The sequence below is a fragment of the Scyliorhinus canicula genome, chromosome 11 (assembly GCF_902713615.1).
Source record: "Scyliorhinus canicula chromosome 11, sScyCan1.1, whole genome shotgun sequence".
Lineage (NCBI taxonomy): Eukaryota > Metazoa > Chordata > Chondrichthyes > Carcharhiniformes > Scyliorhinidae > Scyliorhinus > Scyliorhinus canicula.
Genome location: NC_052156.1, coordinates 85,499,480 through 85,527,131, shown reverse-complemented (window position 1 = coordinate 85,527,131; position 27,652 = coordinate 85,499,480). Strand labels below are relative to the sequence as shown.

Below are 27,652 nucleotides of genomic sequence, written 5' to 3'. Positions count from 1 at the left end.
TCTGGATTGTGTCAAGCTTCTTGAGATTTGTTGTAGCTGCACTCATCCAAATAAGTGGAGAGTATTCCCTGTACTTCTGACTTGTGCTTTACAGATGATGGACATGCTTTGTTGAGTCAGGAGGTGAGTTACTCACCACCCAATTGCCAGCCTACAATTTGCCCATCGGTATTCCTGTGGCTAGTCCAGTTCAGTTTCTGATCAATGGTAACCCCCTGAATGTTGAATGTGGGGGATTCAGTGATGGTAATGCCATTAAATATCAAGGGGCAGAGGTTAGATCCTCTCTTGGAGGAGATGGTCATCACCTGCCACTTGCCTGACACAAATGTAACTTGTCAGTCCAAGCCTGATATGTTGGGCCTAGGACACTACCCTGAGGAATTCCTACAGTGATGTCCTGGAGCTGAGATGATTGACCTCCAACCACCACCACCATCTTCATTTGTGCCAGGTATGACTCCAACCAGCAAAGAGTTTCCATCCTGATTCCCATTGACTTCAGTTTAGCGAGGGCTCCTTAATGTCATACTCGGTCAAAGCTGCCTTGATGTCAAGGGCAGTCACTCCCACCTCACCTCTGGCATTCAGCTCTTTTGTCCATGTTTGAACCAAGGCTGTAATGAAGTGAGTGACCCTGACGGAACCCAAACTGAACTTCCGTGGGCAGGTTATTGATGAGTAAGTGCCGCTTGATAACACTGTTGATGATTCCTTCCATCACCATGCTGATGATGGAGAGTAGACTGATAGGGCGGTAATTGGCTGGGTTGGATTTGTCCTGTTTCTTGTGTACAGGCACACCTGGGCAACTTTCCACATTGTCAGGTAGCTGCCGATGTTGTAGCATTTGTTCCTGGTGATTACTAACAGGTGTCTCCTCGTCAATTGAGAGTATGCATCCAGTTGTTCAATGAGAATGTCATTCTGTTTTGTCATGAGGCTCCATGTGGCTCTTTAAGGTGTGTCTGCTGGTTATTGGTTTCACATCTCCCGACTCATAGGTGAATCATGAGCCACATGCGAAACCTTTGTGTTCTGGGAGGCATCTTGGCTAGCTCGTTCTTGTCCAAGAAGATGAGTAGCATATGGTCTGTTTCAATTTCAACCTTGAGGCTGATGATATAGTCTGAAAATTTCTCTCACATGCCCAAACCCACGTGATTGCGATGGTATAATCTCGTGTTGGGTTCCTACCACATGGAAAGACATTCACCGCTATATATAAAACTTTATCCTATTAAGGCTTATTTTAAAACTGGTCATTTTCCGCTGAATAAAAAAATTACGTTGACTGTTCCAAGTCACCTGATCGTGGGGTTGGCACTCTGGGAGCTATCCCCATGAATTTCATGGACAAAGGAACTATTTTTTCCCCCTGTTTTGTGTAATGTCACACCTTTGTTATGCCTAGAGAGCTATTAACATACTGTCATCACATCTGGCCTCTTCAGACCAATTTCAAAGGGGACTACAGGGATGTCATTTAGGTTTAAGAAGTCAACCTTGCTAGTGGAGTCAGTGCATCTGCTGAGAAGATGGTTTCCCAAATGCCAGACCCTCAGCCTAGATTGCACCTTTCAACAACTAATAACTGAGACATTGGGAGCGATTCTCCGGCCTTGTTGCACTCTCGCTCAAGTATAACGAGGCTGGTGAATAGCGGGAGAAAAAGCTGGTGACAAAGGTGTGGCCAACAAGGATACTTGCCTTCAAAAAGCATTGCGTCAAAAGGATAAGGAGCAAGCGACCAGCACAAAAATCAGTCTTCAAAATAGCTGACAAGAGCCCAGATGACCAGCAGGGTAATCCCATGAGAGAGGCACCATGAACTGTGCACAAGGGACACACACATAGCAGGCATATCATGTCAAGATATTAATCATGTTTGTATATAAAGATGAACATCTTGCGTGTCCTTGATAAATATGTATCTGTCAGGCAGGGAGGAAGTTGTCGAGCAAGGGAACCGTGGTTTACTAAGGAAGTTGAAGCACTTGTCAAGAGGAAGAAAAAGGCTTATGTTAGGATGAGACATGAAGGCTCAGTTAGGGCACTTGAGAGTTACAAGTTAGCCAGGAAGGACCTAAAGGGAGAGTTAAGAAGAGCGAGGAGAGGACACGAAAAGTCGTTGGCGGATAGGATCAAGGAAAACCCTAAGGCTTTCTATAGGTATATTAGGAACAAAAGAATGACTAGAGAAAGATTAGGGCCAATCAAGGATAGTAGTAGAAAGTTGTGTGTGGAATCAGAGGAGATAGGGGAAGCGTTAAATGGATATTTTTCATCAGTGTTTACACTGGAGAAAGACAATGTTGTCGAGGAGAATACTCAGGTTCAGTCGACCAGGCTAGATGGAATTGAGGTTCAAAAGGAGGAGGTGTTATCAATTTTGGAAAATGTCAAAATAGATAAGTCCCCTGGGCCAGATGGGATTTATCCTAGGATTCTCTGGGAAGCCAGGGAGGAGATTGCAGAGCCTTTGTCCTTGATCTTTGTGTCGTCTTTGTCGACAGGAATAGTGCCGGAAGACTGGAGGATAGCAAATGTTGTCCCCTTGTTCAAGAAGGGGAGTAGAGACAACACTGGTAATTATAGACCTGTGAGCCTTACTTCGGTTGTGGGTAAAATGTTGGAAAAGGTTATAAGAGATAGGGTTTATAATCATCTTGAAAAGAACAAGTTGATTAGCGATAGTCAACACAGTTTTGTGAAGGGTAGGCCATGCCTCACAAACCTTATTGAGTTTTTTGAGAAGGTGACCAAACAGGTGGATCAGGGTAAAGCTGTTGATGTGGTGTATATGGATTTCAGTAAGGCGTTTGATAAGGTTCCCCACGGTAGGCTATTGCAGAAAATAAGGAAGTATGGGATTGAAGGTGATTTAGCGGTTTGGATCAGTAATTGGCTAGCTGAAAGAAGACAGAGGGTGGTGGTTGATGGCAAATGTTCATCCTGGAGTTCAGTTACTAGTGGTGTACCGCAAGGATCTGTTTTGGGGCCACTGCTGTTTGTCATTTTTATAAATGACCTGGAAGAGGGTGTAGAAGGATGGGTTAGTAAATTTGCAGATGACACGAAAGTCGGTGGAGTTGTGGATAGTGCTGAAGGATGTTATAGGATACAGAGGGACATAGATAATTTAGAATTTAGAACAGTACAGCACAGAACAGGCCCTTCGGCCCTCGATGTTGTGCCGAGCAATGATCACCCTACTCAAACTCACATATCCACCCTATACCCGTAACCCAACAACTCCCCCTTAACCTTACTTTTTAGGACACTACGGGCAATTTAGCATGGCCAATCCACCTAACCCGCACATCTTTGGACTGTGGGAGGAAACCGGAGCACCCGGAGGAAACCCACGCACACACGGGGAGGACGTGCAGACTCCGCACAGACAGTGACCCAGCCGGGAACCGAACCTGGGACCCTGGAGCTGTGAAGCATTGATGCTAACCACTATGCTACCGTGCTGCCCAGATAAGCTGCAGAGCTGGGCTGAGAGGTGGCAGATGGAGTTTAATGCGGAAAAGTGTGAGGTGGTTCACTTTGGAAGGAGTAACAGGAATGCAGAGTACTGGGCTAATGGCAAGATTCTTGGTAGTGTAGATGAATAGAGAGATCTCGGCATCCAGGTACATAAATCCCTGAAAGTTGCCACCCAGGTTAATAGGGCTGTTAAGAAGGAATATGGTGTGCTAGGATTTATCAGTAGGGGGATTGAGTTTCGGAGCCACGAGGTAATGCTGCAGCTGCACATAACTCTGGTGCGGCCGCTCCTGGAGTACTGCGTGCAGTTCTGGTCACCACATTATAGGAAGGATGCGGAAGCTTTGGAAAGGGTTCAGAGGAGATTTACTAGGATGTTGCCTGGTATGGAGGGAAGGTCTTACGAGGAAAGGCTCAGGGACTTGAGGTTGTTTTCGTTAGAGAGGAGAAGGCTGAAAGGTGGCTTAATAGAGACATATAAGATAGTCAGAGGGTTAGATAGGGTGGACAGTGAGAGTCTTTTTCCTCGGATGGTGATGACCAACACGAGGGGACATAGCTTTAAATTGAGGAGTGGTAGATATAGGACAGATGTCAGAGGCAGTTTCTTTACTCAGAGAGTAGTAGGGGTGTGGAATGCCCTGCCTGCAACAGTAGTAGACTCGCCAACTTGAAGGGCATTTAAGTGGTCACTGGATAGACATATGGATGAAAATGGAATAGTGTAGGTCAGATAGGCTTCAGATGGTTTCACAGGTCGGCGCAACATCGAGGGCCGAAGGGCCCGTACTGCGCTGTAATGTTCTATGTTCTATCTCCAAAGGAAGGGGGTGTGGTTATATGCCTGTGAATAATGTTATATACTCAGCAATGTGACCTCCCACCAGCAGGTGGCATCAGACATCAGTCATGTGACATCTGGCTCTCGCCAGAAGGTTGGAAGGCATACACCAGGACAGTCGCACAAAGGGATAGTTCCAGGAGAGTCGATGTAACCCAATCAGTAACTTAGTCTGCATAGCATTCTGATTGTTACCTTACCATGGGTGCATCAATAAATCATCATTCTAGTTAAGTCACCAACAGTTCTGTACGAATCATTACAAAGACAAAGTCACAGAACACAACACTAACGCTTCAGAGATTTTGCCCTGTACAGTTGTCACAGTGTCTAATCCTGTTGCACTGAAAGTATTGGACTGAAATTGCAGGACATTGATCTCACCTGTGGGTGCAATCTGCTCCTCAGTGTTAGCTTGTTAATGTAATTCTTTCCAATATTTTACTGCTTCTCAGATTAAAATAAACATCAAAACATTTTATTACTTCTTCAAATTTAGCAGATGGTTCATTAATTGATTGTCTTCCAATAATGTCATCTGCAATCCGGCCTACTGAGTAAAGCAGTAGTTAACAATTCCTACTGTGGGCACGGTTAGAAAATCCCAGCATACCTGGACTGACAGGCTACTTTAGATCTCCACTATTTCTAGCTCTTTACCATTTAGAAAGTACCATTTTACCCTTTTCAGGTCCATAGTGGATGTCCTTATATTTGCTACATTGAAATCCTTTAAGCATATTTTTAATAGACCAATACTTGTCTTTAATTCTACTTCAGCCTCCAATTCTGCCTACTTTTGTATCATCAACAAGTCTGTACATGTGGCTTTCAAGCTACGCTGCTTAGAATTCTGCCTATTATTGTGTCATCATTAAATTTGTACCTGTGGCTTTCTCTCCCATTATCTAAGTCACTAATACTTATTGTGAATAGTTGTGGTCCAAGACAAATATACTTGTGGGATACTAGTCATAACCTTCAAATTAAAGTATCTGATCATTAACTCTATTCTCTGCCTTTTGCGAACCAGTCATTTTCTTAAACAGATAAACAATTTACCTTCAAGCCCATAGGTTACAATTTTAACTAACCGACTAATTTGAGGGATTTTGAAATGAAAAATGAAAATCACTTATTGTCACGAGTAGGCTTCAATGAAGTTACTGTGAAAAACCCCTAGTCGCCACATTCCAGCGCCTGTTCGGGGAGGCTGGTACGGGAATTGAACCGTGCTGCTGGCCTGCCTTGGTCTGATTTAAAAGCCAGAGATTTAGCCCAGTGTGCTAAACCAGCCCCTGCTCAATTTTATCAAACGTATTCTGGAAGTCCATCTAAATAATAACCATAGAAGAATTTCAGTCCACTATTTTAGCCCCTTCTTCAAAAAATTAAATGATTGGATAATCATTTTTTTCAATAAAAATGCCCTTGCAGTATCAGACTTAATTTATATTCTATAGAGTTAATTGAAGTAACTGTAATTACCTGGAATGTCCTTAAAGAATTTGGTACATCTATGAAGAGTCTTGTAGGATTCAATTACATTCTTCTCTATTTGTTCGGCATCAATGGTGGTCAGTGGATCATTCATCCAGCTGTCATGCCAGCGTAACCAGTCTGATGTAGTTGTCCATAGATCCCGATAGGGATGGAATTCCTTTACCATCTTGTAAAGCCTTTCATACTGTTCACAGAAAATGACAGAGTGTCAACATATGGCACTAAGTGCCATATTACTTCCACAACAAAGGTCAAACTATTAATTCAATCAATTAAGTAGAACAAAGGATTTTAATCTATTTTAGAGAAGGGAGTTTCAAGATACTTGCATAGATAATCTGCTGTGTATAATTAATATTACTGATTACATGATCTTGAGATAATGCATTGCAATACAAATGGGCACTAGTGCCATGGTCCTCGGGAAATCCATGATTCAGTAATTAACTCTCCAAGCTAAAAGAAGCATCTTGGATTTCCACTTCTGTGTCACACATCTGCAGTGCTGTGCTCGTTCATTTTAGCAAGTAGGAATCACACACTGAGAAATCACAAAAGTGAAACTGCTCTGCCAAGAAATCAAGCCAGCATAACAGCAAAAAACTTGGCATCAAAAATATCAAAATTTCAATATAAATGTAAAACATCAATTGGAAGTTTGTCAGTTATCACACTGTCATCTTTGGAACCTGAGTTAAACTCTATCTCAGATTGATTGGAAAGGAGTTCCTGTTAATTTTTAGCTGTGAAATGCTACAACAGAGCAGCATGATAGCACAGAGGTTAGCACTGCTGCCTCACAGCACCAGGGACTCAGGTTCAATTTCAGCCTTGGGGAACTGTGTGGAGTTTGCACATTCTCCCAGTATCTGCATGGGTTTCCTCCGGGTTGTCCGGTTTCCTCCCACTGTTCAAATATCTGCTGGTTAGGTGGGGTTATGGGTTTCCAGGAATAGGGCAAGGAAGTGGACCTAAGTAGGGCACTCGTTCAGAGACTCTGTAGGCCGAATGGCCTCCTTCTGCACTGTAGGGATTCTATGGAAGATGAACCTGTAGATCAACCTATTCTGGGGAGAGCATTGAGTCCAGAATACAATGCTGCACATAATTCAGCAAAGACTACTTGAATTTACACGGCATGTTAAAATATCAAAATAAAATTTTGTATTTCTTCCTAATTATCCTCCTCCATATATTTATTTTTTGTGCTTACGTAGCCCTATTCCTTACTTGGACCCAGACCTCAATTTAAATGATGAAATGTATATGCACTTCATTGACAGTTTGTAAGTATTGGTTGTAATTTTAATATAATATGAATTCAACCTTGCTTTCTTCAATAACCCTGCTACCACTCTACCTGCTGAATTTATATGCCTATTTTTAGTACACACCATTACCATATTTCCATGTTTTTAACATAATTACTTCGCCTATATATTGATGTTTTAATGTTAGTTAGCCTTTGGGTGAGAATGTGTTTCTTGAATATATCAGATTAATGTTTCCATCTCTCTCTCTCTCTTTCAATTATCCCAGCACTTGCTCCAAATCATGATTCTGTAACTATGTTTCAAACTCTACATTCATTTTCTCTTTCTCTCTCTATAAGTTGATCCTTTCATCTATTTTTTTCCTTCTTTGATGAATCTTTCTGAGCTTTGGGCTGGTGTTTCATCGAGATACCATGAAGAGTGAAAATGGCAGCCAGGACCCGATTCTGGGATTCCTGACCCCATTTCCTGGAGTTTCTGATTTTCAGTAGAACCTTTTAAGAGTGCAGGCTGGTTCAGATGATGAATCTGCACTCCATACTGCTAATCTGGCCAGCTCCATTGCAGGAGTAGGTGTGTCCTAGTACTCCATGATTTTTCATGCACATTTTTCAAAGCGTTGTGGCTCACGGCATCTCAGAGGTGACCCATAGTCTGCATGAAGGAACCCTTTGAAAGGTAAATTCAAAGATTCCTCCTCATACCCTCCATGCTTGGCTATGCCACTTCCATGCCAATTCACACACTAGACACTGTATTGAACCAATGAACCTATTATATTAGGATGTGTAAATAAAAAGCTTAAAAGTCATTCACTGATAACTTTACACATTCATGAAAGCCATTTTGCTACAGGCCAATAAAAATGTCAATCATCCAGACCCTTTAAAAATCAGTTGCAGAAACTGCAAGCACTTGAAACATATTTATAATATGTAAATAAACATTGTGAAATTGACAGAATAAATCAGAGATCCATAGCTGGTACAGAGCTGTTGAAACAGCTGAGCCCCAGGGAAAACATGGACAGCGGAGGCGGTGGCATAGTGGTATTGTTACTGGGCTGGTGATCCAGAGACCCAGAGTAATACCCTGGGGATTCTGTTTTGAATCCCGCCATGAAAGATGGTGCAAATTGAATCCAATAAATATCTGGTATTAAAAGTCTAATGATGATCATAGAAAAATATCCTTTAGGGTAGGAAATCTGCAGTCCTCACCTGATCTGGCCTACATGTGACTCCAATCCACAGCAATGTGGTTGACTCTTAAATGCCCTCGGAAATGGCCTAGCAAGCCACTCAGTTATATCAAAATGCTACAAAGCTAATAAAAAGGAAATAAACAATTCAAGATAGTCCACAGGGCACATATGATGGTGGCCAGAATGAGTAGGGTTTTTGAGGGGGGTGAAGGATAGGTGGACGGGCCCGCGAACCTTGTCCACATGTTTTGGGCCTGTGCGAAGTTGGAGGGATTCTGGCGTGGGTTTGCTGATGTTATGCCTGAGGTGTTGAGGGTGAAGATGGTCCTGAGTCCAGAAGTGGCAGGAGTGTTGGAAGACCCGGGGGTCCAGGGAGCGAGAGAGGCTGATGTGCTGGCCTTTGCCTCCCTGATAGCCCGGAGACGGATCGGGCTGGAATGAAGGGATTCAGGGCCGCCGAAACCGGGGGTGAGGGTGAGCGACCTTGTGGAATTATTCAGGTTGGACAAAAATCAAGTTCGCCTTGAGAGGGACTGTGAAGGGGTTTTCCCGGAGATGGAAACTGTTTATCGACTACTTCAAGAATAGTTAAGAAGTCAGCGGGGAGGGGGGGGGGGCTTAACAAAAGGTGGTAAGGGAGGTGGAGGGTAACGGCACGGAGGGGTGTTAGATATTTATTTGCGATGTGAATTTCTGTTTGCTCTCTTTTTGGTTGTGGTTGTGTTTGATGTGTATATACAAATGCCTTAATAAAAACATTTTTTTTAAAAGGAAAGAAACTGGACAAACAACCTGGCATCAACCTAGGCACTGGAAACGCCAACAGCAAACCCAGCCTTGTCAACCCTGAAAAGTCCTCCTTACTGACATCTGGGGGCTTGTGCAAAAATTGAAAGAGCTATCTCACAGATTAATCAAGCAACAGCCTGACATAGTCATAGTCACAGAATATTACTTTACAGAAAACGTCCCACTATCACCATACCTGGGTATGACCTCCCCACTGGCACTTGAACACCACTTGGAGGAAGCATTGAGGGTGGCAAGAGTGCAGAATGTACTCTGAATAGGGGACTTCAATGTCCATCATCAAGAGTGGCTCACTAGCACCACTACTGACACAGCTGGCCAAGTCAAAAGGACATAGCTGCTTGACTGGGTCTGCCACAGGTGGTGAGGGAACCAACAAAAGGATAAACATACTAAATCTCATCCTCACCAACCTGCCTGTTGCAGATGGATCTGTCCATGATAGTATCGGCAGGTGTTACCACTACACAATTCTTGTGAAGACTAAGTTCTATCTTCATATTGAGGACACCCTCCATCGTGTTGTGTGGCACTATCATCATGCTAAATGGGATACATCCAGAACAGATCTCGCAACTCAAGACTGTGCATTCATGAGGCGCTGTGGGCCACCAGCAGAAGAATTGTATTTGGTGACAATCAGCAACCTAATGGCCCTGCATATCCCCTACTCTACCATTACCACCAAGCCACGGGATCAACCCTAGTTCAATGAAGTGTCCAGGAGAGCATGCAAGGAGCAGCACCTGGCATACTGTGTGTGCGTGTGGGGGGGGGGGGGGGTGCTTAAAAAAAGGTGGCAGGGGAGGTGTTAGATATTCCCTGGCATACTGTGTGTGCGTGGGTTTCCTCCGGGTGCTCCGGTTTCCTCCCACAGTCCAAAGATGTGCAGGTTAGGTGGATTGGCCATGATAAATTGCCCTTAGTGTCCAAAATTGCCATTAGTGTTGGGTGAGGTTTCTGGGTTATGGGGAGAGGGTGGAGGTGTTGACATTGGGTAGGGTGCTCTTTTCAAGAGCCGGTGCAGACTCGATGGGCCGAATGGCCTCCTTCTGCACTGTAAATTCTATGATAATCTATGATTAATCTAGGACAAAGGTTCGGCACAACATCATGGGCCGAAGGGCCTGTTCTGTGCTGTATTTTTCTATATTCTGTGTTCTATGTACTGGAAAATGAGGTGTCAACCTGGTGAAGTTACAACACAAGACTATTTGCATGTCAAACAGCATGAGCAGCAAGTGATGAATAGAGCTAAGCGATTCCGCAACTAACAAATCAGATCTGAGCTCTGCAGTCCTGCCACATCCAATCGTGATGGTGGACAATTCATTGGAGGAGGTGACTCCACAAATATCCCCACCCTCAATGATGGAAAGCCCAGCACATCAGTGCAAAAGACAAGGCTGATGCATTCGCAATAATGCCGAGTGGATATTCCATCTCGGTCTCCTCCAGAAGTCCCCAGCGTCAAAGATGTCAGTCTTCAGCCAATTCGATGCACCCCACATGGTATTAAGAAATAGCTGAAGGCACTGGATACTGCAAAGGCTATGGACCCTGACAATATTTCATCAATAGTACTGAAGACTTGGGCTCCAGAACTTGTTGCGTCCTTAGCCAAGCTGTTACAGTAAAGCAACAACACTGGCATCTACCTCACAATGTTTAAAATTGCATAGGTATGTCCTATACACAAAAAGCAGGACAAATCAAACATCAAATCGAACAATTCCCTATCAGTCTACTCTCAATCATCAGTGAAGTGATTGAACGGGTCATCAACGGTTTTATAAAGCAGCACTTACTTAGCAATAACCTGCTCACTGACACTCAGTTTGAGATCCGGCAGGGCACTTCGTTCCTAACTTCATTGCAGCATTGATTCAAACACGGACAAAAGAGCTGAACGCCAGAGGTGAGGTGAGTGACTACCCTTGACATCAAGGCAGCATTTTGTCGAGAATGCCATTAAGACGCCCCAGCAAAACTGGAGTTAATGGGAATCGGGGGAAGGCTTTACACTGGTTGGAGTCATGCCTGGCACAAAGGAAGGTGTTTGTCTTTGTTGGAGGTCCGTCATCTCAGTCCCGGGGCATCACTACAGGAGTTCCTCAGGGTAGTATCCAACCAACTTCAGCTACTTCATCAATTACCAAAGTTCTGGCATGTAACTAGGCCTGTATTCTCCAGGGTTTTGACAAATGAACGATGACCTCATTGAAACCTACAAATTCGTACAGGGCATGACAGGGTATATGTGGATAGGATGATCGTCTGGCTGACGAGTCTAGAACCAGGACACACAGTTACAGAATAAGGGACAGGTCATTTAGGACTGAGATTAAGTAGAATTTCTTCACTGAGGGTGGCAAATATTTGGAATTTTTTACCCAAAGTGTTGTGGAAGCTCAATCATTGACCATGTTCAAGACAGAAAGCAATACATTTCTCAATACTAATTACATCAAGGGATGTGGGGATAGTGGAACAATTGGCCTAATCCGGCTCCTATGTTCCAATATTTTTGATTTCTTTTTGTACCTGATCACTACATTGTACATGGGCTTCCAAATCCCTCTGAATCAAAAGGCACGATTCAACGTAAAATTTTCAAAGTGTCATTTTCGGCATGTTTGGCAAGGTGTTTCTCATTGGCCAGGATTCACTCCGCAGCTTCTCACCACTAACAAGGGGGAGATGCTTTTAAGCGCTTCCTCATTACTCACTTCCAATCAACACACAAACGTGGCAGTGCGCAGACCTGCCCCTTGCTTTGGGGATGCCAACCAGGCCAGGCTTTTTGACACTGTTGCTGAGAGGGGGACATCTTGTACCTAAGGGGGTTGGAGGACCAGCAGCAGGGTCACCAATGCCGCCTGGGAGGCAGTGGTAGCGGCTGCCAGTTCAGGCAATATCACCAGGAGGCCACCATCCAATGTCGGAAGAAGACAAACAACTTCCACTGAGCTGCAAGGTTAAATTACTACCTTTCTCTTGGCATCAGTTCTGCTTGCACCCTTCAAATCCCGAAATTCCCCCCCCCCCACCTACAGATCACTGGCTGACCACCTCACACCCTCCCCAAATCTGGGCCGGGATTCTCCCCTACCTGGCGGGGCGGGGGGTCCCGGCGTAGCGGAGTGGCGCCAACCACTCCGGCGTCGGGGCCCCCACAAAGGTGCGGAATTCTCCGCACCTTTGGGGGCTAGGCCCGCGCCGGAGTGGTTGGTGCCACGCCGACTGGTGCCAAAACCGGCGCCAATGGCCTTTGACGCCCGCCGCCCGGCGTCGGGGCTGGCCGAAAGGCCGTCGCCGGTTCGCGCATGCGCCGGTGCATCAGCTGCCGCTGACGTCACCACCGGTGCATGCGCGGTAGCTGGGTTCTCTCCCGCCTCCGCCATGGTAAAGGCCGTGGCGGCGGCGGAAGAAAAAGAGTGCCCCCACGGCACTGGCACGCCCGCCGATCGGTGGGCCCCGATCACGGGCCAGGCCACCGTGGGGGCACCCCCCGGGGTCCGATCACCCCGCGGCCCGCCCAGGACCCCGGGGGCCCGCTCGTGCCGCCAATCCCGCCGCCACCAGAGGTGGTTGAAAACACGGCGGCGGGATTGGCCTTTCAGCGGCGGGACTTCGGCCCATCGCGGGCCGGAGAATCGCCGCAGGGGGCTTGCCGATCGGCGCGGAGGGCACGTCGATTGGCGCGGCGCGATTCCCGTCCCCGCCAATTCCCGGGTGGTGGAGAATTCCGGCCACGGTGGGGGCGGGATTTTCGCCGGGCCCGGGCGATTCTCCGACACTGCGGGGGGTCGGAGTATTTCGCCCCTGATCTTCGTGCTTGATCCTCAGAACCACTTGCACCGACCAACAAATCCCCTTCATGTCCAAGTGTGGTGCCCGTGCATGCCATCCATGGCATGCACGGTGGCATAGTGGTTAGCACTATGGCTTCACAACCCCAGGGTCCCAGGTTCGATTCCCGGTTTGGGTCACTGTATGTGCGGAGTCTGCACATTCTCCACGTGTCTGCGGGGTTTCTTCTGGGTGCTCCGGTTTCCTCCCACAGTCGAAAGATGTGCAGGTTAGGTGGATTGGCCATGCTAAATTGCCCTTAGGTTAGACGAGGTTGCTGGGTTACAGGGATAAGGTGGAGGTGTGGGCTTAAGTAGGGTGCTCTTTCCAAGCGCTGGTGCAGACTCAATGGGCCGAATGGCCTCCTTCTGCACTATAAATTCTACGATAGACTACAGACCTAACTGACCCATCAAATATGCGCTCACAATGCCCTCTCTTTGTCCCCGCATGAGAAGATAGCCCACAATCAGCCAAAAAGGGCCAAGATAGGGGTTGCTGTCCCAGAGTTCCGAGTCCTCACCCTCCATTAGGTCCCTCCTCAACTCAGCCCTGGAGAGAGGTTGACCGGAGAGAGAGCAGTCACCGACAGCGAGGTTGGCCTGCACCACAGAGGTGAGGATCCACTGTCCCTTCACCAAGATGGCCTGTCTCAAGTGGGTTGTTCATGTCAAACAAACGATCCTTCCCTCCCACTGATCACATGTCCATTGTCTCACACGATCATCATTTGATGGGGCCGGGGTATCCGGAGTCGCTCGCACTTCCCCCCACCACACATGAGACCATCTTGGAGGACAGCTCTGAGGAGACCACCATCGAGGCATCATAGCTATCACCCCCACCTTCCACCAGTGCAGAGACACATACCTCAGTGGGTTGCATTAGTGGACAGGCTTCTGAGGTACAATCTGGTGACCACCAGGCAGTTGTTGATGCACAGGAAGCAGGAACATCCAAGGGAGACAGCAGTCGGAGATCTGATGGGTCCCAGGATTCAGCTGGATCCCAGTCAAATACAGAGCAGCTGGACAAGGTTCTCCCAGAGCTGATGCAGATGATAGGCTAGAACTGTGACATTCAGGAACATAAGAACATAAGAACTAGAAGCAGGAGTAGGCCATCTGACATCTCAAGCCTGCTCTGCCATTCAATAAGATCGTGGCTGATCGTTTTGTGGACTCAGCTCCGCTTACCCACCCGCTCACCGTAACCTTTTATTCCTTTACTGTTCAAAAATCTGTCTACCTTTGCCTTGAAAACATTTAACGAGGTAGCCTCAACTCCTTCACTGGGCAAGGAATTCCACAGATTCACGACCCTTTGGGTGAAGAGGTCCCTCCTCAACTCAGCCCAAAATCTGTTCCTCCGTATTTTGATGCTATGCCCCTAGTTCTAATTTCACCTGCCAGTGGAAACAACCTCCTTGCTTCTATCCTATCTATTCCCTTCATAATTGTAAATGTTTCTATAAGGTTCCCCCCTCATTCTTCTAAATTCCAATATGTACATTCCGAGTCTACTTAGTTTCTCCTCATAAGCTAATCCTCTCAACTCCGGAATCAACCTAGTGAATCTCCTCTGCACCCTGCAGTGCCAGTACATCCTTTCTCAAGTAAGGAGACCAAAACTGTACACAGTACTCCAGGTGTGACCTCATCAGCACTCTGTCCAGCTGCAACATAACTTCCCTGCTTTAAAACTCCATCCCTCTTGCAATGAAGGACAAAATTCCATTTGCCTTCTTAATTAGTTACTGCACCTGCAAACCAATGTTTTGTGATTTAGGCACAAGAACACCCAGGTCCCTTTGCACAGCAGCATGCTGCAATTTTTTACCATTTAAATAATAGTCAATATTGCTGTTATTCCTACCAAAATGGATGATCTCACATTTATCAACATTGAATTCCATCTGCCGGACCTTTGCCCACTCACTTAAACTATCTATATCCCTCTGCAGACTTTCAGTGTTGTGGTGGTATGAATGTGAGCACTGCCATTGGTGCAGAGCATTGGTTTGCCATTGGCTCTGGCTGGTCATGTGCCTCTCACCAATTGGTCGAGAGGCAAGTAGACCTCGCCTCCGAGGCGGGGTATAAGTACCCAGAGTTCCCGGCGAACGGCCTTTCTCTGTAGTCGACCACCGGGCTAACAACTAGCTGATTAAAGCCACAGTTTGGATCTACATCGTGTCTCGAGTCCAATTGATGGTACATCAATTTAATCAGCTAGAATTTTGGAATGGAGCTACGCATCAAGCCTGACTGCCTCCGCACCAGCCCGCATGCTTCAAATGCGTCTGCAATCTTTAAACACTGGCAGGCGTGTTTTAACAGTTACCTGACAAATGCAGCCGGCAAGCCCACCAAGGAGCAGAAACTCCACATCCTCCACTCATGCGTGGGCACGGCGGTATATTCAATGATTGAGGACGAAAGCGATTTTGATGTGGCCATGGAGATTCTCAAAGGACACTTTCTCCGGCCGGTCAACGAAGTATACGCACGGCATCTCCTGACGACTAGACAACAGTTCCCTGGTGAGTCATTCGACGAGTTTTACCAGGCCCTCACAACTCTAGGGAGAATGTGCGCATTTCTCCAAGTTTCGGCGACTAAGCACATGGAACTTTTAATTAGAGACGCTTACGTTGCTGGCATGCAGTCCCCTTCTATCCGCCAACGATTGCTGGAGAAGAACACCCTCAGCCTAGCTGAGGCACGAACCCTTGCAACCTCCCTGGAGGTTGCTGACCTGAACGCCCACGCATACGCCCCCGGCCGCGCAGCAACCCCCTGGACTTCATGGCACGCGCCACCCCCATCCTCCGTGGACCCCGACCCTCCCCAGGCCTGCGCTGCGGGTCGCTCCGACAAACTAGCGGGGCCCCGTTGCTATTTTTGCGGCCTCTCCAAGCACCCCCACCCGCGCTGCCCAGCCCGCTCCGCTCTGTGTAAGAGCTGCGGGAAGAAGGGCCACTACGCGGTTGTCTGCCAGACCAAGTCGGTCGCTGCTGTTCCGCGCAGCGACCGCGGATCCCCCCCCACCGGGCCCCCCTAGGGCCCAGCGCCACACACCAACCTCTCTGGCCCGCCTCCCGGCCCTCGCAACGACCCCACGGTCCTCCCGACCCCCGCTCCCAGCTGCCCCGACCGGCCTGCAGACGCCGCTGACACTGCCCCCAGCCACCACGAGGTTCCCACGGGCCCCGGACGCCATGTGCGGGCCATGGGCGCCGCCATCTTAGGGCCCCGGCTCCACGTGCGGGTCCTGCGCGTCGCCATCTTGGTACCCCGATTCCACGTGGGGTCCTGGACGCCGCCATCTTGGGCCAACACGGAAGGCCCTGCCAGCGATTACTCTGCCACCGAGGAGGATCTGGAACTCTCGCCACGACTTGCTTCCATCACACTCGACCAGTCGCGACCACGCACGCTCGCCAAGACTACGACAACGATCCAGCTCAACGGACACAAAACGAGATGCCTGCTGGACTCCGGGAGCACGGAAAGTTTCGTCCACCCCGACACGGTAAGACACTGCGCGCTCCCCATCCATCCAGTTAAGCATAAGATTGAATTGGCCTCGGGTTCGCACTCCGTCCAAATCACCGGGTGCTGCATAGCGGCCCTCAAGTTTTCAAAAACTTCCCCGCCTATGCACTCTGGCACTCTTGGGCCTGGATTTCCAGAACAACCTGCAGAGCTTGACCTTCCAATTCGGCGGCCCTATTCCCCCTCTTACTGCTTGCAGCCTCGCGTCCCTCAAAGTGGACCCCGCTTCCTTGTTTGCTAATCTCACCCCAGATTGTAAACCTGTAGCCACTAGGAGCAGACGATACAGTGCCCAGGACCGGACCTTCATCGGGTCCGAGGTCCAGAGGCTCATTAAGGAAGGAGTTATCGAGGCCAGCAACAGTCCCTGGCGAGCCCAAGTGCTGGTAGTTCGGACTGGGGAGAAAAAACCGGATGGTCATCGAATACAGTCAGACCATCATCGCAGCTGGACGCGTATCCTCTCCCCCGTATTTGCGACCTGGTTAACAGGATCGCGAAATACAAAGTTTTTTCAACGGTGGACCTTAAGTCCGCCTACCACCAGCTCCCCATCCGCGCGAGTGACCGAAAGTACACCGCGTTTGAGGCAGATGGGCGCCTCTACCACTTTCTCAGGGTTCCATTCGGTGTCATAAATGGGGTCTCGGTCTTCCAACGGGAGATGGACCGAATGGTCGACAAGCACTGTTTACAGGCCACCTTCCCGTATCTCGATAACGTCACCATCTGCGGCCATGACCAGCAGGACCACGACATCAACCTCCAAAAATTCCTCCGAACCGCAAAACTCCTTAATTTAACCTACAATTCGGATAATTGCGTGTTTAGCACCGACTGTCTAGCCATCCTTGGCTACGTAGTGCGTAACGGAGTGATAGGCCCCGATCCCGAACGCATGCACCCCCTGATGGAACTCCCCCTCCCCAACTCCCTCAAATGCTGCCTGGGCTTCTTCTCCTATTACGCCCAGTGGGTCCCCAACTACGCCGACAAAGCCCACCCCATCATCCAGTCCACCTCCTTTCCCCTGTCGATGGAGGCCCGCCAGGCCTTTAGCCGCATCAAAGCGGATATCGCAAAGGCCACGATGCATGCTATCGACAAGTCCCTCCCATTCCAGGTCGAGAGCGACGCGTCTGACGTAGCTCTGGCGGCCACCCTGAACCAAGTGGGCAGACCCGTGACCTTCTTCTCATGAACCCTCCACGCTTCCGAAATCCGCCATTCCTCAGTGGAAAAGGAGGCACAGGCCATAGTCGAAGCTGTGCGATATTGGAGGCACTATATGGCCGGCAGGAGGTTTACCCTCCTCACAGACCAACGGTCAGTAGCTTTCATGTTCGATAACGCACAGAGGGGCAAGATCAAGAACAACAAGATCTTGCGGTGGCGGATCGAGTTGTCCACGTACAGCTACGATATCTTGTATCGTCCTGGGAAGCTCAACGAGCCTCCCGATGCCCTGTCCCGCGGTACCTGCACCAGCGCGCAGATCGACCGCCTACACTCCCTCCACACGGACCTCTGCCATCCAGGGGTCACTCGTTTTTACAATTTTATTAAGACCCGCAACCTGCCCTACTCCGTTGAGGAGGTCAGGACCGTCACCAGGGACTGCCACGTCTGCGCCGAGTGCAAACCGCACTTCTACCGCCCCGAACGAGCGCATCTGATCAAGGCATCCCGCCCCTTTGAACGTCTCAGTATAGACTTCAAGGGTCCCCTCCCCTCCAACAACCGTAACACATATTTCTTGAGTGTTATCGACGAATACTCCCGCTTCCCTTTCGCCATTCCCTGTCCCGACATGACCACAACAACCGACATAAAGGCCCTCCTATCCATCTTCTCCCTGTTCGGTTACCCCGCGTACATCCACAGCGACCGGGGGTCCTCCTTTATGAGTGACGAACTGCGTCAATTCCTGCTCAGCAGGGGCATAGCCTCTAGCAGGACGATCAGTTATAACCCCCGGGGTAACAGTCAGGTCGAGCGGGAGAATGGCACCATTTGGAAGACCATCCTGCTGGCCCTACGGTCCAGAGATCTCCCTATCCCCCGTTGGCAAGAGGTCATCCCGACGCCCTGCATTCAATCCGGTCTCTCCTCTGTACTACCACTAATCAAACACCCCATGAACGTCGTCTTGTTTTCCCCAGGAAGTCGTCCTCAGGATCCCCTCTCCCGACCTGGCTGGCCACTCCCGGGCCCATCTTGCTCCGGAAGCATTTGCGGGTGCACAAGTCCGACCCGTTGGTTGAGCGAGTCCAGTTACTCCACGCCAACCCGCAGTATGCGTACGTGGAGTATCCCGACGGTCGGCAGGATACCGTCTCGCTTCAGGACCTGGCACCCGCTACATCAACACCTCCCCCCAACCCCAATTCCCCCCCAGCGCCCCCCGCGCCCCCACGACCCAGCGCACATGCCCCCTCTCCCCCGATTACAGCGTCACCACCACCGGCCCGGGGTGCGGAGACACATCTACGACCGATGCTCCCGGAGGCAAGGACGACCATCGGCCCGACGTCACCGGCTCCACTGTAACGGTCCTCCAGACACCACGGGCACCCGACAGGCTGATCGTGTCCATCTGATACGACCATGGGACATTTGTTTTGGATTTTGTTGTTATTCTGTTGCAGCTTAAGTTAGTAGTAGTAGTATTGTTTTTTTGCCACGAGCCAGTGGGCAGCCCATCTTTCTCGATTTTCGTTGCTCATACCACCAGTCCTCGCCCCCCCCACCCTCTTCCACTTGCACGCCTCCCCCGCCTTCTTACTCCACAAGGGGTGAATGTGGTGGTATGAATGTGAGCACTGCCATTGGTGCAGAACATTGGTTTCCCATTGGCTCTGGCTGGTCATGTTCCTCTCGTCCGATTGACTGGGACTAGTCATGTGACTGCTCATCAATTGGTCGAGAGGCAAGTAGACCCCGCCTCTGAGGCGGGGTATAAGTACCCAGAGTTCCTGGCGGTCAGCCTTTCTCTGAGGCACACCACTAGACACTGATCGCCAACCAAAAAAACACTCATTTATCCCCACTCTTTGCTTTCAGTCAGTTAACCAATCCTTTATCCATGTTAATATATACCCGTAACGCCATGCACCTTTATCTTATGCAGCAGCCTTTTGTGCGGCACCTTGTCGCATGCCTTCTGGAAATCCAGATACACCACACCCACCGGTTCCCCGTTGTCCACCCCGCTCCGAATGTCCACAAATAATTCCACTAAATTAGTCAAACATGACCTGGCTTTCATGAACACATGCTGCATCTGCCCAATGGGACAATTTCTAACCCAATATCTCGCTATTTCTTCCTTAACGACAGATTCAAGCATTTTTCCCACTACAGAAGTTAAGCTAACTGGCCTATAGTTACCGGCCTTTTGTCTACCTCCTTTTTTAAACAGTGGCGTCACATTTGCTGATTTCCAATCTGCCGGAACTGCCCCAGACCCCAATGAATTTTGGTAAATTACCACGAGCGCATTTGTTATTTCCCCCGCCACCTATTTTTAGTACCCTGGGACGCATTCCATCAGGGCCAGGAGATTTGCCCCATTAGCTTGTCCAACACTACCTCCTTAGTGATAATGATCATTTCATGGTCCTCACTTGCCATAGCCTCCTTACCAACAATTATTGGCATGTTATTTGTGCCTTCCACTGTGAAGACCGACACAAATTACCTGTTCAATGCCTCAGACATTTCCTCATTGCCCATTATTAAATCCCTTCTCATCCTCTAAAGGATCAATGTTTACCTTTGCTCCTCTTTCATTTTATGTATTTGTAGAACAATTTTGCTGTCTGTTTTTATATTCTGAGCTAGTTTACTCTCATAATCTATCTTACTACTTTTCTTTGCAGCTTTTTTGTGGCTTTCTGTTGACCTTTAAGATTTCCAAATCCTCTAGATTCCCACTAATCTTTGCCATTTTGTATGCTTTTTCTTTCAATTTGATACCCTCCTTTATTTCCTTAAATATCCATGGTTAATTATCCTTTTTCCTACAGTCTTTCCTTTTCACTGGTACATACTTTTTCTGAGCACTGTGAAAAATCTCTATGAAAGTCCTCCACTGTTCCTCAATTGTCCCACCACGAAGTCTTTGCTTCCAATCTACCCTAGCCAACTCCTCCCTCATCCCATTGTCATCTCCTTTGTTTAAGCACAAGACACTGGTATTCAATTTTACCTTCTCACACTCCATCTGTATTTTAAATTCAACGATACTATGATCACTCCTTCCGATAGGATACCTAACTTTGAGATCATTAATTAATCCTGCCTCATTACACAGGACCAAATCTAGGATAGCTTGCTCCCTCACAGGTTCCATTACATACTGTTCGAGAAAACAATCACGGATACAATTTATGAACTCCTCCTCAAGACTGCCCTGAGTGTCCTGATTTGACCAATTGACATGCAGATTTAAATCCTCAATAATTGCCGTAGCGCTTTTACATACATCAGTTACTTCTTTGTTTATTGCCCATTCCACCGTGATGTTATTATTTGGTGGCCTATGGACTACGCCTATGCGTGACCTTTTCTCCTTACTATTTCTCATTTCTACCCAAATGGATTCAACATTTTTCTTTATAGAACCTATATCATCTCCCACTACCACCCTGATGTCATCCTTAAATATCAGTGCTACACCACTTCCCTTACCTTCCTGCCTGTTCTTCTGAATAGTCTGATACCCCTGGATATTTAACTCCCAGTCGTGACCATCCTGCAACCAAGTGTCTGTAATGGCAACTAAATCTTACTTATTTGCGATGATTTGTGACCTTAACTCATTTATCTTGTTTCGAATGCTACGAGCATTCAGGTAAAGTGTCTTTCTGCTAATTTTAATACCTTCTTTTTGAACCTTAACACCTCCATTAATAACATCTCCTGAGTTCTTCCCGTTATCTTTTTTCATAACTTTCATTATAGTTGAACCAACCTTCCCATGCGCTAACCTTCTGCTTTACTTCCCATTAACAATTTTACTTCCTGTAGTGTCACCCGTCCCTTAAACCTTGCTGGTTTAAAGTCCTTGAGACCACCCTTGAGGGGATGTCAGATACATTTTAGCGACGGCATAGCTGATGGGAGGAGTCCCAATGGCTTTGTTCACAGGAGATGTTGCCGACAATGCATAGCACCGAGGCAAACACTGCTAGGGTGCCAATCACCATGGAATACCAGGAACGCAACCTCCGCGTCTAGAGTGGTGGTGCCCAAGGCATGGCTCAGCCTGTGACGACCATGGCTTAAGGTCTCGACATCATGTCCCAGTCGCTGAAGGGCGTGTCCAAGGCGCAGGTAAACACTTCCGAGACTAGAGTGTGGTCCAGTCACTGAGGAGCATTGCTGAGGGCGTCGGCATCATGGTGCAGACAATGGGAAGCCGCCAGGACAGGCAGAGCCAGATGACTCATAAAATCATAGAGTTTACAGTGCAGAAGGAGGCCATTCGGCCCATCGAGTCTTCACCGGTCCTTGGAAAGAACACCCTACTTAAGCCCCATAACCCAGCAACCCATCTAACCTAAGGGCAATTTAGCATGGCCAATCCACCTAACCTGAGGTTAGCTTCCAATTCCAGAATTTTTTTATTAATTGAATTTGAATTCTGCCAGCTGCAATGATGTGATTTGAACATGTGTCCCCAGGGCATTAGTTCTGGGTTACTAGTCCAGTGACATTATCATTACAGCACCATCTCCCCTTCACCTCTCATTTAATCCATCTATGTGTCGTTGTAATTTCATTCTCCCTTCTACACTACTTGCTATGCCATCCCAATCTTCGTCATTGACGAGCTTAGATATATGGCTTTCTATATGTTATTAATAAATATTGTGAATAGTTGAGACCACTAGTCATTACCCTCAATCCAAAATCATACCCATTATCCCTATCCCAGTGTTTGATTGAATTATACTCACATTAGTGACAGGCAGTTCGAAGAGTCTTTCTCTGCTGTTGTAGAGCTGTGCTAAATGCTGGGACTCCACCAACTGTTTGTGGATTCGTCTCACCTCATTGGCGATTTCATGTGCACGATGCATATCAGTATAAGCAGAAAATCCAGCTACCACCATCTAAGATATAAGAGTTTCATAAGATCATTAGGTACATAGTCTCTACATTAGTCTCCAACATAATAGTGTACTGAAGATTAATGCTCAATAACGGTAACCGTTGCAAATTTGCACTCTACATTGTTCCGTCCCTAGTCCAATGCATATAAACAACAACAACGGGCACTTATATAGCCTCTGGTGCATTGGAATATGTCCCAAGACACTTCACAAGAGACCCAGGCTATTAGAATAGATGGCATTGAGGTGCGTAGGGAAGAAGTGTTGGCAATTCTGGACAAGGTGAAAATAGATAAGTCCCCGGGGCCTGATGGGATTTATCCTAGGATTCTCTGGGAAGCCAGGGAAGAGATTGCTGAGCCTTTGGCTTTGATTTTTATGTCATCATTGGCTACAGGAATAGTGCCAGAGGACTGGAGGGTAGCAAATGTGGTCCCTTTGTTCAAGAAGGGGAGTAGAGATAACCCCGGTAACTATAGGCCGGTGAGCCTCACGTCTGTTGTGGGTAAAGTCTTGGAGAGGATTATAAGAGATACGATTTATAATCATCTAGATAGGAATAACATGATTAGGGATAGTTAGCATGGTTTTGTGAAGGGTAGGTCATGCCTCACAAACCTTATCGAGTTCTTTGAGAAGGTGACTGAACAGGTAGACAAGGGTAGAGCAGTTGATGTGGTGTATATGGATTTCAGTAAAGCGTTTGATAAGGTTCCCCACGGTCGGCTATTGCAGAAAATACGGAGGCTGGGGATTGAGGGTGATTTAGAGATGTGGATCAGAAATTGGCTAGTTGAAAGAAGACAGAGGGTGGTGGTTGATGGTAAATGTTCAGAATGGAGTTCAGTTACAAGTGGCGTACCACAAGGATCTGTTCTGGGGCCATTGCTGTTTGTCATTTTTATAAATGACCTAGAGGAGGGCACAGAAGGTTGGGTGAGTAAATTTGCAGACGACACAAAAGTCAGTGGAGTTGTAGACAGTGTGGAAGGATGTTGCAGGTTATAGAGGGACATAGATAAGCTGCAGAGCTGGGTTGAGAGGTGGCAAATGGAGTTCAATGTAGAGAAGTGTGAGGTGATTCACTTTGGAAAGAAAAACAGGAATGCGGATTATTTGGCTAATGGTAAAATTCTTGGCAGTGTGGATGAGCAGAGAGATCCCGGTGTCCATGGACATAGATTCCTGAAAGTTGCCACCCAGGTTGATAGGGTTGTGAAGAAGGCCTATGGTGTGTTGGCCTTTATTGGTAGAGGGATTGAGTTCCGGAGCCATGAGGTCATGTTGCAGCTGTACAAAACTCTGGTACGGCCGCATTTGGAGTATTGCGTACAGTTCTGGTCGCCTCATTATAGGAAGGACATGGAAGCTTTGGAATGGGTGCAGAGGAGATTTACCAGGATGTTGCCTGGTATGGAGGGAAAATCTTATGAGGAAAGGCTGATGGACTTGAGGTTGTTTTCGTTAGAGAGAAGAAGGTTAAGAGGTGACTTAATAGAGGCATACAAAATGATCAGAGGGTTAGATAGGGTGGACAGTGAGAGCCTTCTCCCGCGGATGGAGGTGGCTAGCACGAGGGGACATAGCCTTAAATTGAGGGGTAATAGATATAGGACAGACGTCAGAGGTAGGTTTTTTACGCAAAGAATGGTGAGGCCGTGGAATGCCCTACCTGCAACAGTAGTGAACTCGCCAACATTGAGGGCATTTAAAAGTTTATTGGATAAGCATATGGATGATAATGGCATAGTGTAGGTTAGATGGCCTTTAGTTTTTGACTTCCCATGTCGGTGCAACATCGTGGGCCGAAGGGCCTGTACTGCGCTGTATCGTTCTATGTTCTATGTTCTATAACTGAACAATTAGGATGGGTGACTAAAAGCTTGATCAAAAAGATTGATTTTAAGGAGAGCTGTAGAGATGTATGGAGGCGATGTAGGTTGGAAGCTCAGCTCAGGGTCAAATATGCTGTGAGCAGTCTGTGTCCTATCCTTAACTTTGTAAATTTCTCCTGCGTCCTTCAAACTCTGACTTCTTGCGCATGTTGAAATCCTTTTCACCCCGCCTTTACATCCGTACCTTGAGTCATTGAGGCCCTAAGTGCTAATTCTCTGCCTGCACTTCTCCACTACTCAGTCCTCAAAACCCAAACTTTTAACAGTGCCTCTATCTTCAATATGATGCTTTTTTTTGTCGAGTAACATTTCTGTGAAACACCTTGGGATATTTTGCAGCATTAAAGGCATCTTATCCATGCCAGTTCTTAATGTTAATACACTGATGGTAAAATTCTTTGACAAAATTTAGAACCCAAACGAGTAAGGCGTTGGAAGTTCACAAGTGAAAATTTGCTGATTCTGGAATAGAGGCAGTTTACCAAATCCCAAGTAACTTGTTAACACTAAAATGACCTGACTTCTGGTGGTGTAATGTAGGGAAAGTCACAGAGGAGGTGGCTCCCACTAGAATACTGCACTTTTTGCCCTTTTCTCAGTTTCAGGGGGTATTTTCTTTTGAAAGCCCACATAATTAATGGAATAAGGATCTGATATGATTGAAATGCCCAGAAACGTCAGGGAAAAGAGGATGGACAGCAGAGATTCGTCGACGGAGCTGAAGACCTCTCAGAGTTCGTTGACAGATAAAATGGCGGAGGCAGCCTCTGGGGCTCTGGCCACACTACTGTACTAACAGCCAAGGTACTTTTGAGTACCTTGGTGAAGGATTTGATAAACACTGGTGGGTTGTGTCAGAGTACCTCCGGAAATCTCGGCCCCAATCTGAGCGGCTCTGTAAAAGACCAATGAAACTGTGAAAGCCACAACTGTGAGCCAAGATAACAGATATGGAAGTGGCGCTTAAAAGACACAATAATCAGATTGCCTCACTGGACGTTGAGATATTGTTGGTGGCTGAAGCAAATAAATCATTGAATGCCAAGGTGAATGATCTAAAGAATCGGTCCAGGAGGCAAAACATTCAAATTGTGGTGCTGCCAGAGGGGAATACAAAGTACAAAGAAAAGTACAGCACAGGAACAGGCCCTTCGGCCCTCCGAAGGCTCAATGTTCATTGAATACTTTCCAGAGATGTTTGGTAAGATGGTGGGGGAGGGTGGGCTTGCATGCTTCCTGAGTTGGACCGAGCCCACAATACACTGCATCAGATGCCTCTCCAGAGGATCCACCGCGTGCGGTAATAGTGAAGTTCCTTGGCTTCAATGATAAAAAGCAGATTCTGAAATGGGCGAAGGAGCACCGAGACTTCAAATGGGAAGGCCACGCCATCAAATATGGGAGCAGAGCAAGTGAGGAACAGACTGTGTTCAATAACGTCAAGGCTTCCCAGAACAAAAGTGGAGTCCGGTTCGGTGTGGAGTACCCAGTTGGGCTAAGAGTGACTTTCGGTGCAAAGCTCTATTCATTTACTGTACCGGAGAGGCGGACTCCTTTGTTAAGAAACACGGGTCCTGGGGCACGGTGTGATTCAGGTTTTTGGGTGTTGGGGACGGGAATATTGAATTGTTGGGGTTCCATGTTTATTCGTGCATTTTCCTGTTCTTGTTTGGGTTGAATTTTTACAGTTTAGGCTCAGGTTTGGGGGGGTTCTGTTCCGTTTGTTATGAAAATATATAGCTCCCTGTCGGAGTACAATGGTTTATGGGGTTATAGTATTTTATTATTCATAATCATTTTTCTTAATTCGAGTTGGGATCCTCCCTGCTAACCTCAGAGTTAGCTAACGGGAATGGTTTCCAAGGTTTGGCTACAGCTCATTATAGTAGTTTTTTTAAACAATGAACTTTAACTTCTTGTTTTGTTTAGGTTTAGATTTAGTTTTGAAGTAGATTTTAGTTCTTTATGTTTGTCTTGCTGTTATCTTTATGTGTATTTGGGTGGGATTATAATAGAGGGCGAGAACAAGGGGAGGGAGGGTGGTGGTGGAGGGTGGAGTAATTTGTTGACAGTGCATGCAGATTTTTCTTTGTTTAGTCTTGGGATTTGGTTTGATGGCCATCTTGGTGGGCCTGGTTGCTGTACTTTTTACTTATCTTTCGGGTAATATCTCTTGGTGGAAATGGCTGACTCCGGATTGAGAGGGGGTGGAAGACCTCCAATTTGTTTGGTCATCTGGAATATCAGGAAATTGAATGGCCCAGTGAAACGGTCAAGAGTGTTGTGTGCCTAGCTAAGTAGAGGGTGACCTACAAATCAAAAATCTTTTATTTTGAGACGGTGGAAGCCGCGGAGGCGTTTGTGAAGGGAGAAGGACTGGGCAAAAGTGAGAAATGGGACTGAGGATTGGTCTTGAACTGAAGGTAGGGGTGTGGAGGAGTGCATGGGACTATATTTTTCACTGCATGTTGTTTATGTGCCAAATGAGTCAACGTTGCTTATTTGGACAAGGTAAGAGTTGGGATTTTCTTTTGCAATGATGGTTCTTTGGTGTTTGTGTGTTTACACTGGGGTTATGTGTTAAAGGGGATTTTTTCGTTTTCCTGGGACCGGGCCGGGGGGGAATGAAATGAAAATCGCTTAGTGTCACAAGTAGGCTTCAAATGAAGTTGCTGTGAAAAGCCCCTAGTCGCCACATTCCGGCACCTGTTTGGGGAGGCTGGTATGGGAATTGAACCTGCGCTGCTGTCCTTGGTCTGCTTTACAAGCCAGCTATTTAGCCTACTGTGCTAAACCAGCCTGTTGGGGAAGGGATTGGAGGGGAGTGAGGACTGGACAGGGGCCTCCACACTGGCTAGTTTAAACTGGCCAGTGAACTGGAGTGTGGTGTGGGGAAGGGCTGCGGCCATCAGAGCCTGGTAGAACAGGTTTCGATGAGCCTTGGAGGTGTGAAAGGTTGGGGGAGGAGACCGATACTAGGTGAGGTGCTTTCGAGAGGAAGTGGAGTGGAGCATTCTGGGAGGGGGGTGGGGGGATTCTACAATACATGGGAGTCATTCATTGTACACTTTCGGGGATTGGATGGCCTTGAATATTAGCGGG

At 47.4% G+C, this 27,652-nt stretch overlaps 1 protein-coding gene across 1 annotated transcript in view; it reads right to left on the bottom strand.

Moving 5' to 3' along the window:
- The window catches only part of dnah1 (dynein, axonemal, heavy chain 1), a 995,196-nt gene that overhangs the window by 664,957 nt on the left and 302,587 nt on the right, over positions 1-27,652 (bottom strand). The window contains 2 exon segments of the mRNA XM_038812191.1: positions 5,825-6,023; positions 22,500-22,655. Coding sequence (XP_038668119.1) covers positions 5,825-6,023; positions 22,500-22,655 — 355 coding nt within the window.